This window comes from Eschrichtius robustus, chromosome 3 (assembly GCF_028021215.1).
Source record: "Eschrichtius robustus isolate mEscRob2 chromosome 3, mEscRob2.pri, whole genome shotgun sequence".
In the NCBI taxonomy this organism is placed as follows: domain Eukaryota; kingdom Metazoa; phylum Chordata; class Mammalia; order Artiodactyla; family Eschrichtiidae; genus Eschrichtius; species Eschrichtius robustus.
This window is the reverse complement of record NC_090826.1, coordinates 89,297,224-89,315,448: the sequence shown is the minus strand read 5'-3', so window position 1 is coordinate 89,315,448 and position 18,225 is coordinate 89,297,224. Positions and strand designations below refer to the sequence as shown.

General features: G+C 33.6%; 1 protein-coding gene across 1 annotated transcript in view; it reads right to left on the bottom strand.

Moving 5' to 3' along the window:
• SLC30A7 (solute carrier family 30 member 7) overlaps positions 1-18,225 on the bottom strand; it is a 76,643-nt gene that overhangs the window by 44,353 nt on the left and 14,065 nt on the right. Inside the window, exons 4-7 of the mRNA XM_068540410.1 lie at positions 14,087-14,174; positions 13,310-13,436; positions 4,818-4,961; positions 1,734-1,784 (exon numbers count right to left, since the gene is read on the bottom strand). Of these exons, the coding sequence (XP_068396511.1) occupies positions 1,734-1,784; positions 4,818-4,961; positions 13,310-13,436; positions 14,087-14,174 (410 nt within the window). The remainder of the gene's footprint in view (positions 1-1,733; positions 1,785-4,817; positions 4,962-13,309; positions 13,437-14,086; positions 14,175-18,225) is intronic.

Sequence of the window (18,225 nt, the reverse complement as noted above, 5' to 3'; positions counted from 1 at the left end):
AAACAGCTCTAAACACTGAGAGGAAAAAGAAAAGAATCCTTTGTTCTTGATTTTCCTTTGATTGGCAAGTCCCTGGCTACATCTCATTTGCTGACCTGAAGACTGGCTTTACTAGCAAGTGTCATTAACTAACTAAGCCCTTCTTACTTTCCAGTAACTGTTTGAAGAAGAAAATCACTACAGAAAGAAATCTAAACTAACATGTTTAACTTATATAAAAGTTAAAACCCTTAAAACACTTGGTAGGATACTGATATTTTAACTGCCCAAGAAAGCCAGGGGTCATATTGAAAATGCAGCAAATAACTGAAAAATTCAGTAAAGTCAGTTTTTCATGTGTGAGTATCTATATGAAAAAGTTTTAGTACCTGGCAGTTATCCTAACTTTCAGCTTTCTACTGGGCTGCTTCAGCCACCATAAATTAATGGATACTCTGAAAATATAAGCTAATTTTCACAACAGCTTGTATAAAACATAATTAGGAAGGCAAATCTGACCTCCCTTCCCTCAACTTGTGATGATTTCCAAGACTAAAACTAAATTCTTATTATCAAGGCTAAATTTGTAGCATTGGATACAGATGCATTACATATGCATGATTACAAGCTATTTCAGCAAATGCTGTCCTAAAACAATTCTGTGTATTTCACAAATGGAAAACTAGTGACTACAAGACACATTTAAGCCTCCTGAAATAAGCTCTTCAGTATGGAGGAACATATTCACAGTGAAAAAATAAAAAGCAAGAACTATATCAAAGAAAAGAGGAGAAAATAAGTACAGTTGAAGTTGGATCACAAGCTAGTGAGAAAGTCAGACTGCAGTCAAAAGTTAATAAAGGCAGGAAAATGGGGAGCTGCAAATTAGGAACTGTGACAGTGAAGTTTATATGGAAATCCAGAGCCAAAGATTGGTTCACATCCCAAAAAAGAAACTACCATATTTCATAGACAAGACTGATTTTCTCTAGCTTGTAAAATTCTGTAATATATAATTTTACATAATATGTAAGCTCCTCTTTAGGTGTCATCATTTGATGCCTATGGATATGAGAAAGATCTCCCTTTGCATTACATTTTTAAAAAATATAACAGACTTTACTTTTGAGAGCAGTTTTAGGTTCACAGCAAAACTAAGTGGAAGATAGAGATTTCCCTTACGCCCACTGTTCCAACTCAGGCACAGCCTCCCTCATTGTCAACCTCCCCCACCAGAGTAGTATATTTGTTACAACTGACACATCATTATGACCCAAGTTCATAGTTTACATTAGGATTCACTCTTAGCTCTGTACATTTTTTGAGTTTGGATGCATTACATTTTTACCATTAAATTTTTCCACAACATAAATACATGTTGAATATTATTCTTGGAAAAATTATTTAATAATTCTACAAAGGCAAACATACTATTACTTATTACTATTTATTACTAATATATTTATTACTAAATATTATGGTGTTACTAGAGTCACTGGCATGAGTATTTATTTAGATTTAAGCAGTATAGTTTCTGAGAATCTTCTTATTAAATCTGAGAAAACAGCCTAGTGACAGTTAAAAGAACATCTGCTAATATACCTAATAGTATATATTAAAAAATCGACTAGGAAGGCTAACATTTTAAACACAAATACTGTGTTATACATTTTTCTTAAAGGAGAACTTCAGATAGCTCAAAACTACGAAACCAGTTTCATAAAACTGAGAAATATACAAATTGCTTGTCATACCTTGTAAAATCTGTCTACTGGGTCCTGTTGTTTCTTTTAAGGAGGGGCCATCTGTAGAGAGTTAAGTTAAATTATTTTAAAACATGTCTTCATTCCTGATTCAATTTTTGCAATTCAGAGTACTTTTCATTCAAACGTATCATGAAGGATGCATGACTTATATAGCCACATCAGACCTACAAAATTATTTTTAAAATTTAATATGGTAATTAGATGAAGATAGACATAGGAAATTTCAAATTGCATCAACAGTACAGAGTATTTAGGAAATTATTATATTAAGCAATCTGGTAAAAAAAAACAGTAAATTAAAAACATTGTGAATCTTCTAATATTCATAACATACCTTACAGAGCCTGCTGCACCAATTTTACAATTGGAAAATCCAGAAAAAAGAAAACTACTGCTTGATATTATAAGAAGATCAAGAAATGAAGCCAGGACAGCATCCAGGAAAACTGGACTATGGCAAACAGTTTCCCAATAGCTTCTAGATGAATGCGGCAAGCTTTTCATACAGAAGAGATAAAAATACTTTTTCATATTGCTTTTGTAATGATGAAATGAAAAAAATACTGCAATTCTTATACTTAAATACTTGGAAGATTACTAATCAGCTTTAACATCAAAGCAGAAAATACAGGTAAACAATGTAAAAATCAGCAATATTTGTTATGGGATCATCAGGTGGACTGATGAGCTTTCTGATCATGACTAACAGAGTCATGGCTCTTGGCCCACAGCACCAAACAGTGGACACACCCTTGTTACTACATCTTTGATGGAACACTGTAACAATGCCAGAAGAAGTATAAAAGCATAAGGCTACACAATGACTTCTGTCTTAATATGGCACTGCTGCGTGGGGAGAAAGATGGAGCTACCTTGAAAATCCTGATAGTCAAAAGTGTAACTCTTCTAAAAATCCAGCTCCTGATCAGAGCATGAGATTTCTGTCTATACATAGTTGGTCGAGATAAAGACAGTCTTTTTTTTTTCCTTTTCCATTATGGTTTATTATAAGATATTGAACACAGTTTCCTGTGCTATACAGTAGGACTTTATTGTTTATCTATTTTATATATAGTAGTTTGTATCTGCTAATCCCAAACTCCTAATTTATCCCTCCCCCACCCCCTTTCCCCTTTGGTAACCATATGTCTGTTTTCTATGTCTGTGAGTCTGTTTCTGTTTTGTAAATAAGTTCATTTGTGTCATATTTTAGATTCCACATATAAGTGGAACTGGAACTGCTATAACAGAATTCCTTATATTTAAAGTTTCTTAGTATTGATACTTACATTATAAGAATGGAAAATAGGAACAGAATTGATGCCAAACCTGCTTTATGCTAATAAGCGTTATTTATCCATAAACTAATTGAGAAAAAAAGACTTCCAGTCATATCATTAAGATATGCATTTCAGGGACTTCCCTGGTGGTGCAGTGGTTAAGAATCTGCCTGCCAATGCAGGGGACATGGCTTCGAGCCCTGGTCTGGGAAGATCCCATATGCCACAGAGCAACTAAGCCCGTGTGCCACAACTACTGAGCCTGCACTCTAGAGCCCGCAAGCCACAACTACTAAGCCCACGTGCCACAACTACTGAAGCCCATGTGCCGAGAGCCCGTGCTCCACAACGAGAGAAGCCATCGCAATGAGAAGTCTGCGCACCGCAACGAAGAGTATCCCCCGCTTGCCACAACTAGAGAAAGCCCGTGTGCAGCAACGAAGACCCAACACAGCCAAATAAAAAAAAAAAAGAAAGATATGTATTTCAAATAAAATGTTGCTTTTTTATGTTTATATACATATCAAAAATCAAAATAGAATTATTTTTATTGACTTTATACTAGTAAAAGCTACAATAACTCCATCCAAAAGAAATGTTTAAATGTTGTCTTATGTTTCTAAGAAATAAAATATTTTAATTTATATACATATTTTGTTGCAAAGAAATATAACAGATGGTCAGCTAAGGACTTAAATATACTCCATTTTATAAAATTCTAGAAAGGAAGTGGAATAGAAATAAGAATTCGAGGAGAAACAGGATGCTGTAAAATTTATAACTGTTTATGCATTTTTGAATGGGTGACAGTGGGTCTCAAATCACTAAGGTATTTAGAGTCCACTGACTGACTATATTCAATAGAGTAATATGGAAGTTTCATTCTAAATATAATCTATAAGGTATCAGAAATTACATTCTTTGCAATTATTTAAACAAACAAATTTTTTTAGAAATCATCTTAAAAATGTGAGCAATATACAGTTTTTCAAAATTATTTTGGGATGCATGTGAGCAAAAAACTTAGAAAAGCAGGTTTTAAAGCATACCAGTGTAATAGTTACAAAAATAAAGCAAATGTTAGAGACTGAAAAAATTAGGGGCTTAGCATTCAATCTATAAGGCCCATTTCATATTTCCAAATTGAAAGCTTTAGGATTTGGTCTGTGTGCCAAGTACAGACAATTTTTAAGCATATAATTTATTTAAAGATTAATCAAACGGTATCACCTAAGCAGCTTCTATCTATTAATCTATATTCTAAAATTTCGTGAATAAACTATTTAAATATAATTTTAAAATACAATGTTAATTAAGTTGATAAATACCTTATAACTTAGTACCCAATACTATATAAGTTAGCATATAAAGATTTCTAAGGAAACATGGAGGTAAATATCAGGTGATAGCTATCAAAATTACAAGAAAAATGTGAAAAATTGAAAACTCCTGTCATATTTTTATAAGCCTATATATGGCACAAAAGGCCTCATTATACTTCAAAAAAATCATTTGCTAAAATGCAATAGTTCCTCATTCACTGACACTCATTTAAAATAGTGGCATTTTATTATGATAAACTCACTGAAAAAAGCTACATTCACCGCCTATGCCAAGTTAATTTCATTATATACTAAAAATAAACTAGTCCAGGAAACCATTCAGTCTGACTCATTAGAAAGGAACTTGATTGCAATATTTTTAACAGATTATTTCAACTACAAAAATTAATCTACGCAATTTCTGTTTATTTAAAAAGCTGTCCACTTGAAAGTATTTAGGCTGTACTCACCATGAGAATGAAAGTGTCCATGTCCATGAGCGTGATCATAGCTATGTGCAGCACCATGTTTCAATTCATGACTATGGCAATGATCTCCATGGCCATGTGCCTGATCCAGAGCACCGTTAAAGAGGGAATGACTGTGCCCATGGCCTAAAAACAAAGGGTGTTAGAACAAAAGTTATGTAAAAATATATTATTTAATGGTTACAATAATACTGACATTAGTGAAAAGAATTAGCTCTAAAACCAGATTCGATTCAATAAACATTTACTTGTAGAAAGTGCTACAGATTCATTAAAACAATACTGAGTTTCTAGTATAAAGTACAGGAAGGAAATAAAAGCATGGAAGGAAGTGGTAGACTTTACTGGAGATGAAAATAAGTGAGAAGTACACAGAAATATTTAAAGAGATTAGACAATGTTGTTCATTCATTCAAGAAGTACTTATTTGGAACACATTATGTTACTGCATCATTCTAGGCACCGGGGATAAAGCAGTGAACAATACAGACAAAAATCTTGGCCAAAACTTTGCCAAGTACTATTATACATATTAACAAAGATAAAACAATGCATGCATATGGTCACATTAAGGCGGTGGCAGGGAAGCGGCTGCATTTGGTAAAAGGATCAGTAAAATTAAAGCAGGTAGAATCCTTAGGGGAAAAAAAGCACAAAATAGTGGGGAATCATTTCTCCATAGCAGACCTAAAAACTACTAAACCATCATAGAAACATCTTCTACAAACTATTCCAAAGCATAGAAAAAGACTGGATGTTACCTAATTCAAAACTATCACTTATATTTACAAAAATCCTAAATACCAGAAAATCAAATTCAGCATTGCATTACATGAAAAATCATGAATAATGGGGAAATCAACTTCCAGAATGGTGGACGGAGGATGTGGGCACACTAGCTCTCCTAAAACAACAAAAATATGTGGAACAAACTAAAAAATTTCAGAACTCCGACAATTAACCAAAACCACAAAAGGAACTGAAAATCATCTACCCAAGAAACTACCAAACCTCAGTAAGATGGCAGGGTCTTGATGTTTTAACTTGGGGCTATGCCATTCCACTTCCTGCCTCAGCCCAGTTGAGATTAGCCAAAAGCCAGCAGCTGTGCAGACAATGGAGCGATCTGATTTCTTCTGAAGCACTGTTAAAAGCACCATGTCCAGAGCACAGTCAATATTTTGTCCAAACTTGCAGTTCCCTGAAAAAAATCTCTATTCTCAATGTGGTAACTATCAGACTCAGAGTTCAGCTTTGAGAATTCAATGGCCACACACTGCAGGAAATGAATTAATCCAAGGAAGTCATACAACAGAAAAAAAAACTACAATAATATCAGCAACAACAAACTCTGAGAGGGTGAAGTAATCTGGTATCAGTGTCATTTTAATATAAAAGGTCCAGTTTTCAACAAAAAAATTGTAAGACATGGAAAAAAAGAGGAAAGTATGCCACATATACAGGAGAAAAACCAGCCAACAGAAAATATTCCTGAAGGGGACTCAGATTTCGAACTTAATAAACAAAAACTTTAGATCAGCTCTTATAAATATGGTCAAAGAACTAAAGGAAACCATGTCTAAAGGATGAAAGTATAATAATGATGACTCATCAAGTAGAGAAAATTAACAAAGAGACAGAAATTATCTATCTATTAGAAAACCAAACAGAGAACTTCCCTGGTGGTGCAGTGGTTAAGAATCCGCCAGCTGATGCAGGGACACAGGTTCAAGCCCTGGTCCAGGAAGATCCCCCATGCCGCGGAGCAACAAAGCCCACGCGCCACAACTATTGAAGCCTGCATGCCTAGAGCTCGTACTTCGCAACAAGAGAAGCCACCACCATAAGAAGCCCACGGACCGCAACGAAGAGTAGCCCCTGCTCGCCACAACTAGAGAAAGCCCGCGTGCAGCAACGAAGACCCAACATGGCCAAAAGTAAATAAACAAAATAAATTTAAAAAAAAAGAAAAGAAAAGAAAACCAAACAGAAACCCTGGAGTTAAAAAAAATAATAACTAAAATAAAATATCCACTTTAGAAGGGCTCAAGCACAGATCTGGGCTGCAACAACAGCAAACTTGAAGATGGATCAATAGAGATTATCCACTCTGAAAAGCAGGGAAAGAAAAGAAAATCAAGAAAAATGAACCTTAAAGACCTGTGAAAACATCAAGTGTACCAAATTAAGCATAAAGGGAGTCCCAAAGACAGAAGAGAAAGAAAAAGAGATAGAAAAAGTATCTGAAGGAATAATGCCTGGAAACTCCCCGAATTTGATGAAAAATATTATCTACACATTCAAGAAGCTCAGGAAACTCCAAGTAGAATAAACTCAAATAGAGCCATATCTAAAGACATCATAGTCAAGTGGATGAACATCAAAAAGAAATCTTGAAAATTGAATAGCAAGATAAAAATGACTTATCACGTACAAGGGAACTTGAACAAGATGAAATGCTGACTTCACCACAAAATCATGGAGGCCAAAAGACAACAGGATGACAAAACTAAAATAAAAAAAGACTCAACCAAGAATTCTAAATTCAAATAAAGTCTCCTTTAAACATAAAGGAAAAATTAGACATTTCCACATAAACAAAAGTATTCCCTACAAATGAAATGAAAGGACACTTAAACAGTAACTCAAATCCACGCAAAAAAATAAAGAACACCAGTAAAGGTAATTATGAAAGAGAGGATAAACATATTTTTTTATTTGTAACTTGCTTCTTCTCCTATATATTTTATTGGGTTGGCCAAAAAGTTCGTTCAGGTTTGTCCATAACATCTTACAGAAAAACCCAAATAGACTTTTTGGCCAACCCAATAAAAGACAATTGCATAAAGGAATAATTATAAAACTGTATCGATGGGCTTATAACATAAAACATGTAATTCATCTGACAATAATAGTACAAAGAAGAGAGGTGGGAATCGAGGTATATCAGAGCAAAGTTCTTGTGTATTATTAAATTACTATTAATCTGAATTATTAAGTTACTATTAATATGTTTTAAGTTAAGATGATACTTGTAATCCCCAGGGCAACAGTTAAGAAAACAACTAAAAAATATACAGGAAAAGAAACAAGAGAATTAAAAAAGTACACTATAAAATATCTATTTAATTTAAAAGACAAGAATCGAGGAACAGGACAAAAGATAGAGACGACAAATATTAAAATGGCAGATATAAATCCTACCTTAGTAGTAATTACATGAAATGTAAATTTTTTAAAAACCCCAATCAAAAGGCAGAGGTTGTCAGAATGGATTAAAAACAAAAATGATCCAGCTGTATTCTGTCAGCAAATTCTAGATTCAAAGACACAAATAAGTTGCAAGTAAAAGGACAGAAAGAAAAGTATACCAATACCACGCATTACGGCATGCGCGTGCCATAATGGCTATCATAATACAATAAGCCAGAAATTATTGTGAGTGAAAAAGAACATCTTATATAACAAGTTCAACCCCTCAGGAAGATATCCCACGATTATAGAAATATATGAACTGAACAACATACCTCCAAAATACATAAAGCAAAAACTAAAAAAATTAACTGGGAAAATAAACAACAATAATAGTTGAAGACTTCAATACCCTACTTTCAATAATGGATAGATAACTAGGCAGAAGATCAACAAGGAAACGGAAGATTGAACAACTATGAACAAATCAGACCTAACAGACAGCTACAGAACACCCCACCTAACAACAGCAGAATGCATATTCTTCTCACATGCACATGGAAGAGTCTCCAGGAGAGACCAAGTGCTAGGTCATAAAACAAGACTCAATAAAACTTCTAAAATTTGAAATAATAAAAAGTATGTTATCTGATCACAATGAAATTAACTCAGAAATCAACAACAGAAGAAAATTAGGGAAATTCACAAATATGAAAAAAAATCGAAAAACACACCCCTGAATAACTAATGGATCAAAGAAGAAATCAGAAGGGAAATTTAAAAATACTTTGAGATGAACAAAAATGAAAACATGACATACCCGAACTTACATTATAGCAATGCTTAGAAAAAAATTTTTAGTTATTATGCCTGTGCTAAAAAAAAAAAAAAAAAAATCAAATCAATCATCTAATCTTCCACCTTAAAAAAATTAGAAAAAGAAGAAAAAAATTAAACCCAAAAGCAAGGAGAAGAAAGTGCATAATAAATATTACAGCAGAAATAAAATGAAATGAAGACAAGAAAATCAATGGAGAAAAACCAATAAAACCAAAGGGAAAAATAACTAGACTGACCAAGAAAAAAAATGAGAGAAGGCAAAAATTGCTAAAATCACCGCTGATCTTATGAGAAAAAAAAAGGCACACTTTTAAATACGTATCTATAAACAAGAATAAGTCATTTAGATGAAATGGACAAATTCAAACTGCTGAAACTGACTCAATAGGAAACAGAAATCATAACAGACCTATAACAAGCAAAAAAACTGAATTAATAATTTTAGAACTGCCAACAAAGAAAAGCCCAGGATTCACAAGTGAATTCTGCCAAACATTTAAAAAGTACCGGTACTTCACAAACTCTCTCCCAACTATGCCCTCCAAATAACAGAAGAGAAAGGAACATTTCCCAACTCATTATATAAGGCCAGTATTACCCTGATACCAACACCAGCCAAAGATATCAAAAGAAAACTACAGACAGATATCCCTTAAGAATATAAACACGAAAGTCCTCAACAAAATGCTAGCAAACCAAATCTAGCAATATGTCAAAAGGATTATAAACCATGGCCAAATGGGATTTATCCTAAGAAGGCAAAGTTGCTTTAATATCTGAAAATCAAGCAACGTAATATACCATATTAACAGAATAAAGGGTAAAACCCAACTGATCATCTTCAAAAATGAAGAAAAAAATCACTAATAAAATCCAATACCCTTTCATGATGAAAACGCCCAGTAAACTAGGAATAAAAAGAAAACTTCCTCAATCTAAAGGGCATTTCTGAAAAACCCATAGCTAACACAGCTAAAATCATATTTAATAAAGAAAGGTTGAATGCTTTCACCCTAAAATCAGGAAAAAGAAAAGAATGCCCATTCTCACTACTTCTATTTAACACTGTAGGATCTGGCCAGGGCATTTAGACAAGTTAAAAAAAAAGGCATTCAGATTGGCATTTATCTGGGCCTTCAGCAAGTCACAGTAGTAACATCAAAGATCACTGATCACAGATCATCATAACAAACATAATAATAATGAAAAAGTTTGATATATTGGAAGAATTACCAAAATGAGACACAGAGACATGAAGTGAGCAAATGCTGTTGGAAAAATAGTGCTGATAGGTTTGATGCAAGGTTGCCACAAACCTTCAATTTGTAAAAAACGCAAAATCTGCAAAGCTCAATAAAATAAGTATGCTTGTATTTAGAAAATTCTAAAGAATCCACCAAAAACCTATTAGAATAATGAGCTATTTCAGCAATGTGGCAGGACACAATATCAATATACAAAAATGAGCTGTATCCCTTATCCCATTTTGCAATCCAAAGAAAACAATCCCACTGATAATGGCAGCCCAAAAAAAAGAAGCCCTACAAGTAAAGTTAACAAAAGAAGTGTGAGACTTGTACCCTAACAACTACAAAACATTGTTGCAAGAAACTAAAGAAGCTACAAATAAATGGAAAGGCATCCCATGCTCATGGATCGGAAGACTTAACATTGTTAAGATGACAATAATTCCCAAATTGACCTACAGATTCAGTACAATTCCTATCAAAACCCTAGCTGCCTTTTTTGGGGCAGAAATTGACAAACTGATCCTAAAATTTATATGGAAATGCAGGAAGAGACCCAGAGTAACCAAAACAACCTTAAAAAAGAATAAAGTTGGACAATTCACATGTTCCAATTTCAAAACGTACCCAAAGCTACCTTAATCAAGACTGTGTGGTTCTAGCCCTAAGGACAGACATATAGATCCATGAAATAGAATTGAGAGTCCAGAAGTAAACTCTCAATTGATTGTTGACAAGGATGCCAAGACAATTCAATGAAGAAAAGCCATCTTTTTAGCAAATTCTGTTGAGAAAAGCAGACATTTATATACAAGAAAATGACATTGGACCCAGACCTCACACCATACACAAAATTGACACAAAATGGATCGCAGACCTAAATTTTAACCCCCAAATTTAAGGACGGTTCCTCATGAGAAAATCTATCAATGTAATTACTAATTTTAAATTAACTAAAGCAGGAAAAAAAAAAAGATTACTTCAATAGATGCAGAAAAAAAAGAAATATCCTTAATTTGATAAAGCTGTTTTATCAGAAACAGACCACAAACATCAGACCCAATGGTAAAACTTTAGTAGCATCCTTTTATTAAAGCAATGGTTCTGAACCTTTACTGCACACTAAAGTTGACTGGAGAGTTTCAACACATGCTGATGTTTGGGTCTCTTCCTCCAGAGATTCTGATGTAAATATTCTGGGATTAAACCTGGGCATCAACATTTCTTTAAAAGCTACCCAGGTGATTATCCAGGTTGACACAATGATATAAGCTGTAAGTATTTCTAATGAACATTGTTCTGGAGGTCCTGGCTATGTAATTAAGACAAGCAGGAATAATAGTTTTCATTCTTAATAGTGAGAAAAACTTTTCAAATACCTAAAAATGAATCAAATGAAAAATATAAAGATCTTTATTAAAGTGCCTAAGACAATTTAATAAAGGACTCAAAATATAAGATGTTAATTCTCCTCAATTAAACATAAAGACAATGCATTCCCAATCAAATCCCAAAAAGATTTTTCATAAAACTTGACTAGCTGATGAAAAATACCAAATGAGCAAGACAGGCCCAAACAACTTCGGAGGAAAAAAAAGAGAGAGAGAGAGAGATGGGATTAACCCTACCAGATATTAAAACATAAAGTTTACAGCAATTATTCCAGTGTGATACTGGCGTGGCCAAAAATAAACAGGCCAGATCTGATACATAAAGCAATTTAATATAGGGTAAAAGTGTCCTTTTATATCAGTGATGTAAAGAGCAGATTAATAAATGGTGCTTAGAAAACTGCTTATTCATTCACACTGAGAAAAAATAGTCCTAACTCACCCCATCACAAAAATAAATTACACACAGATGAAGGACCAGAGTAGATGGGAAAAAACCATAAAACCAAAATTTTCACAGTATTAAATAATAAGAGAATATGTTTGTGACCCAGGGACAGAAAACTCCTTAAACAAAGCAGAAAACATACCACAAAATATACGACAGAAAAACTAGACTATATCCAAATTAAAAACCCCTATATAAAAGCTTAAATAGACAAGCCATAGACTGGGAAAAGATATTTGCAACACATAAAACAAAGAATTAGTATACAAAATATGTTAAAAATGCTTGTAAGGGGTTCTTAAAAAAATGCTTGTAAGGGTTTCCAGAAAAGGAAAAAATCTGAATGGCCTAAAAACATACAGAAAGATATCCAACCACACTACTAGGCAAAGAAATACCAAATAAAATGATACCATTTTTATCAAAATATAACCAAAATTGTTTTAAACCCATAATATTAAGTTTTGATATGGGCGAGAAAATACTAGTACTTGCATTTTTTGCTGGGGTAAATGGGAATGAGTCATTTGGAGGGCAAACTGCTAACATCTATTGAAACTAAAAACTAGATATCCTGTGTTCCAGCAGTTCTACTCATATTCCAGCAGACTGCAATTCAAAGAACTTTCTGTGATGATGGAAATCTTCTATATTTGCTGTCCAAATGGTAGCCCTATGTGGCTACAGAGCACTTGAAATGTCATTAGTATAACTGAGGAACTGAATTCTTAATTTTATTAAATTTAATTAACCATAATTTAAACTTAAATAGTCACGTGTGACTAATGACTACTGTACAGGATAGCACAGCTTTGGAAAAACACTAGCGTGTGTTCACAAGGATATGCTTCATATGGAAGTGTGAAAAACAAGAAACGACTTAAATCCATAGAAGACTGGTTAAATAAACCATGGTAACCCACACCATGGAGTTTTGTGTTTCTGTTAACAAGAGAAGGTACAATGATGGATACCAGGTGGAAGGATCTCAAAGACAGATTGTATGATAAATTTCATACCCCCATACACTGTAACTTTTTAGTAACTAGATTTGTACTGTGGTTTTGATATTTGTTTTATATAAATGATATCATACTAAACAGATGAGCTCCAGAGGTCTGGAAGTATCCACACCAAGCTGATAACGCGTACGACTCTGAGAAGCCACTAAGAGGGAGGGACATGGAGAAGCGGGAAGGATTGTTCAGGAAGACATTAATATGGGTCTATTAACATATTACTTTCTTTATTAAAAGTCAGTATAGTAAGTTAAACTTTAAAAATTATCAATTTTCAAAAGTGACTAATTATGACAGAAACCAGAAATGAAGAAACAAAGGGTTCTAACCATCATACCAGAGCCGTGAGAATGTCCATGACCTCCATGCTTGAAAACAAATATTCCTACTAGGTTTACCGCAAACCCAAGAATTGAAACAAGAAGCAGCCTCTCATGGTGTACATCTGGAGGGGCTAATGCTCTCTAGAAAATACAGAATACAAACAAATTGCATTGATATAATTTCTGACTGATCAACTGGTAAACTTAAAAAAATTTTTAGTTATTTTCAGAATTAAAATCACTCCAAAATTATCTGCCAAAACAGTTAATAAAAATAAAACCATTGCTCACATACTGCAGAAAACGTAACAGTTACTATTCTTAAATAAATACATTTAAAAGCATGAACATCTGGACTAAAACCATCCTTCTTCAGAATCTTAAAATACTGTCATTAATTTTAAGTTGATTAATCTTTAAATTTTCTCTTTACTTGTTTTAATATACAAAACATTCAAGATTCATTGGCAAAATCCTCACATTCTATCTTAAGAACTCTTCCAACAGACCTCACTACAGGGATTGTGTGTTTACTTTTCATTAAGTGTCAACACTTCATTCACAGCTTGTAAAGCACTATTATTTGTTTTCAATTTGAAGTAGTTTCACATATAATTTTTTCAATTACTTTATAAGTTCCTCCTGTACACACATAATATTTTATCTAATCCAAGACTGGCCTCAATAAATAATGATAATGTGAAAAATAGCTCTATTACAAGTATCTTTAGTTAGTAAACATTTTCATTATAGAAACATAATTTACTGACTCTAATTATTATCTACTATACCTCAACTCCTTCTGAGAAAATAAAAAAAGCAGTGAAGATCAAAAACAGGCCGTTGACAAAACCAGCCAGAACTTCCGCTCTAACATACCTAAAGAAGAGCAAAGTAAACAACTGAATTAAGTTATTTCTTAAAAATCAAATCACAAATTCACATATATTCAGAGGTCCTAAACCATACTATATGGTTATAAGCAGCCAACAAAGTCCCAGTGTTTATAGTATGTTTTATTGTACATATATCATAAAATTGAGAAAATAAATTTAATTATTATGAGTTATATTTAACAGCAGAATGCCATAAAATATATAGATTTCTACAAAAGACCTTTTTAGAGTAAGTAGGTTTAGAGAGACCTTTCACAGAAATGTAAATCTCAAGCTGCCACTGGAGAAGGAAGAACAGGACCAGATAAGTGGGCAAAGAAGGAAGGATACAAAGATAAAAAGTAGAAGAAGAGAGCGTGAAAAAGGGGTTTTTATAACTTGTTAATTCCTTCTTTTCTAAGAACTCCTTATGCTTTCTGCTTTGTACCTTTCAGCTTTCAAATCTTTGGCAAGGGGAGCGTTGACTGAAGGAAAATATAATTATTTCTGAATTATCCCAGAGACAACTTGAGATTTATATTTCTATCACTCTTCTTCTAAGATTAATAAATTTAACAAAAACTTTTCAATTACCTATTTTTAGAATCAATTCTAGCTTCACATAATTCTAATTAAACTATTTTTAAAATACCTCTCTTTTTCTCCATGGACTTCTGAAGCTTTCTGCTTCCTACCTGTGTGAAGCATTGGGGAAAGATTTTATTTTTCCATGAGGTATATTTGGCTTAGTTAAAGTCATTAAAACAACTTGAACTTGGCAGTTTTACATGTTCAGACATTATTCAAAGGGTGCTGACAGCAGTTAATCACTCTGGTTCTTGAACAATGTAACAGGAGCATCAAAAAGCTAGACTTCCTAGCTTTCTATGTTAATTTCTAGATAATACAATTTTCACTGCAAAAAATATTTTTAAAAAGAAAAAACTCTTTAAAATATACTCCATATGGTTATGTTGAAGCTTGTCTGTTAAGTACATTCCAACATAGTGTATATTTCTACACTCAGAAATACTGCGTATGTCTACCTTCTAATACATATAAGTGAGTTAAATTAATATCTTATTTGTCAAAGCAAACACTTTTTTTTCATTAAATTCAAAGAATTCACTGCCTGCTTTCCACAATCCACACTTAGGAATTTATCTAATATATCAACAGTGTTACTGCCCAAGAAATAAAAAACACTTTCTTTTAACCCACCCTTCTAATCCCATAGCTAATGCTTGATGGAAAGCCTTTTGTCCTTGAGTTCCATTAGATTTCAAGATCAAAGGCAGGAGTGTTTTTCAGGCATCTTTTTGTCCCTAATGCTTAGCTTAGTAGGTGCTCCATAAATTCTGATAAATTGTTGGGCTAAAGTGATTTTTATTAGGTTTAATATATTTGCTAAACTTGACTGCAGGATTAAAATGAAAAACTTGTGAAATCTAGACACACTTGCTTTTCCAAACACACCGTGTTTACCTGAACAGACTGAGTATTGGAATTAAAACATATGATCCATGGATGTGCTACTGCCTATTTAGTATGATGGTATCTGGATTCTTTAGCCAGGGCGAAAAAGATACAAATATATGTACATATGTATATAAGCATGCACATATGCATCTATCTACCTATCAGATATGTATTACTTTTATTCTAGCTTTGCTATTTCAAAATTAGGAGTGTGACAAGACACAGAGATAACTTTACATAAAAAAATACTGAAAAGTCTTTGCTGCCTTTCAGATTCTGCCTATGGTTTCTACTATTGCAGTCATCCTGCTATTCTGATCATACTGAATTAGGGGTTTGGGGATTCATCACTGGCTTAGCCTACTCAGTGTCATTTTGTTATACTGGCACCTACATTTACTGCTGCTACTTACTACTATAGCAATTACTAATAGTTTCAAATGTTACATAAGCTTTTTTCCCCTAATTTTTCCCTTCTCAAAAGAAAAAAAAGCAAATAAGGAGAAGACAGGATAAACAAATTAAAAAATGTCAAGAATATTACTCTTGTATATTTTAGTTAAAGTTGAATCAGTAAAACCTGCTATGGTACTGAAGGTATTCAAAGCTATTTCTAAAAACTGTCTTATACCAGGAGATTATGCATTCTAAATAGAAAACAATAGATACCCTAAGAATTAAGGAATTGAGGAGAATTCTTATAGTTAGTTACTGTTTATCCAGGAAGACTGCTTAATAAGATACTCTAATTAGATTTTTTAATGTAAAATATGTATGAATTACTAATTTTCCAACACAAAATTATAACTTCACATACAACCTTTAGTAATTCAAAATATACTTAAGAGTCTTTTGATTATACAGTGCCATGGAATAGGTTCTTTCCTGAGCTTTTGAGCTGTTTGGATTTACAAATAAATAGGATCTCTTGCTCTATAAAAATAACATAATAGTATTCTTTGTCTCACTTTTTATAATATTACAAGTAATCATATCACTTGGGTTATACCCCAAATCAGCAAGTCCTGTCACAGAATTTCACATATCTCTCTTTTAGCACTTGTCACACAATGTATAGTTATCACAGGATTTTTACAGAGCTGTTTCCCCATCAGACCACAAGTTCCTCCGAGGCAGATGTCATATCTTATTCATTTTTATATCATTACAAGTAGCAAAGTATTCGAATCATATTGGGCCCTCGACAAACATCTGAAGAGAACAAGAGCACGTGCAAGAAGCAGAGAGTGTGTAATTACTCAAGAACAAAAGCAAAGCTAGAAAGAAAGAGGAAGTAGTGGGGGAGCACCAGTAGAAGAGAGAACCAGGGGCACAAGAGACAGTGCATGTAAGAGGGTGGATGTGAACGGAAGAGAGAGAGAATGAGAGGAACTGCGCAGGAAAGAAAGTGCACAGGGAAGGAGAATCAGAGAAAGAAAGAAAGAGAGCCTGGGAAAGGGAGAGAAAAAAAAAAAAAAACAACTGCAGCTGAAGAGGTTAAGGGGTGGGGAAGATGGGATGAGAAAGAGTCTTAGGGATACAGTGCTACAGCATAGAGGGAGAGAGTAGGAGAAAGCAAAGAATAAGAGAAAAGATGTGAGGGAGGAAGAAAGAGAGAATGGAGAGTAGAAGGGAGAGGGAGAAAAAAAGACCATGAGCACAGACCCAAGTAACTAGAAAGAAAGAACGGGAAAGGAGAGAAGGGAGTTTAGAAGTAAAAGGGAGAGAATGAGTATGAGGATGGGGAGACGAATGAGAGATGGAGTGAAAACAGGAAAGACAGCAAAGAAAGGAGGGAGTGCAAGACAGCACTCACAAGGGGAAGGGAGGGGGAGGGGAAAAGACAGGGCGAGAGTCAATAAGTAAGCAGGTGAGAGAGCGGGAGCAGGAACGAGAAAGTGGGTGGGAGAGAGAAAGCGAAAGAGGGTATTAGTTCTGAGCGCTACTTATTTACACATAAATATAATTACATTGTAAAATAGTCTATGAGCTCAAAAAAAGAGAAAACACTCAGGCAGAGTAAATCAAATAATGGAAATTCCATTGCTGCCCCCAATCAGATATGGCAAAAAGCAAACTCTGCCTCTAAGGTTACTAGGCTCAGAAGTGAGACCAGCCCCTTCCGCATAAAAACACTTTCCAAATATTTAGTTAATTGTGCATATTCAGCAAAAGTAAGAGAAGTATTTTACACAAAAGCAGAGCTGAAGACAATAAGTAAACAAAATATCAACCAAAAAAGAAAAATAAAGAAACATGACCATTTTCATATACTGAAACTTTCTTTTTCCTCTTTCTTCAAAAAAAAAAAAAAAAAAATAGATTAAGAGTTGAGAAATTTCCCTATCTAGTAACAATCTCACCTGAAAATTTTTGGTAAAATCAAGATGCAAAAGAACTCAGATGCAAAAAAAAAAAAAAGTACACATTGTAGATTCCAATTATATATTGTCCAAAAACAGACAAAACTAACCTATGGAGTTAGGAAAGCGGGAAGGTGAGTGTAAAGAACTAGAAGGAGGCATGAGGGGTTTTCAAGGGTTCAAGTTAGACAAGTGTATTCAATTGTGAAAATT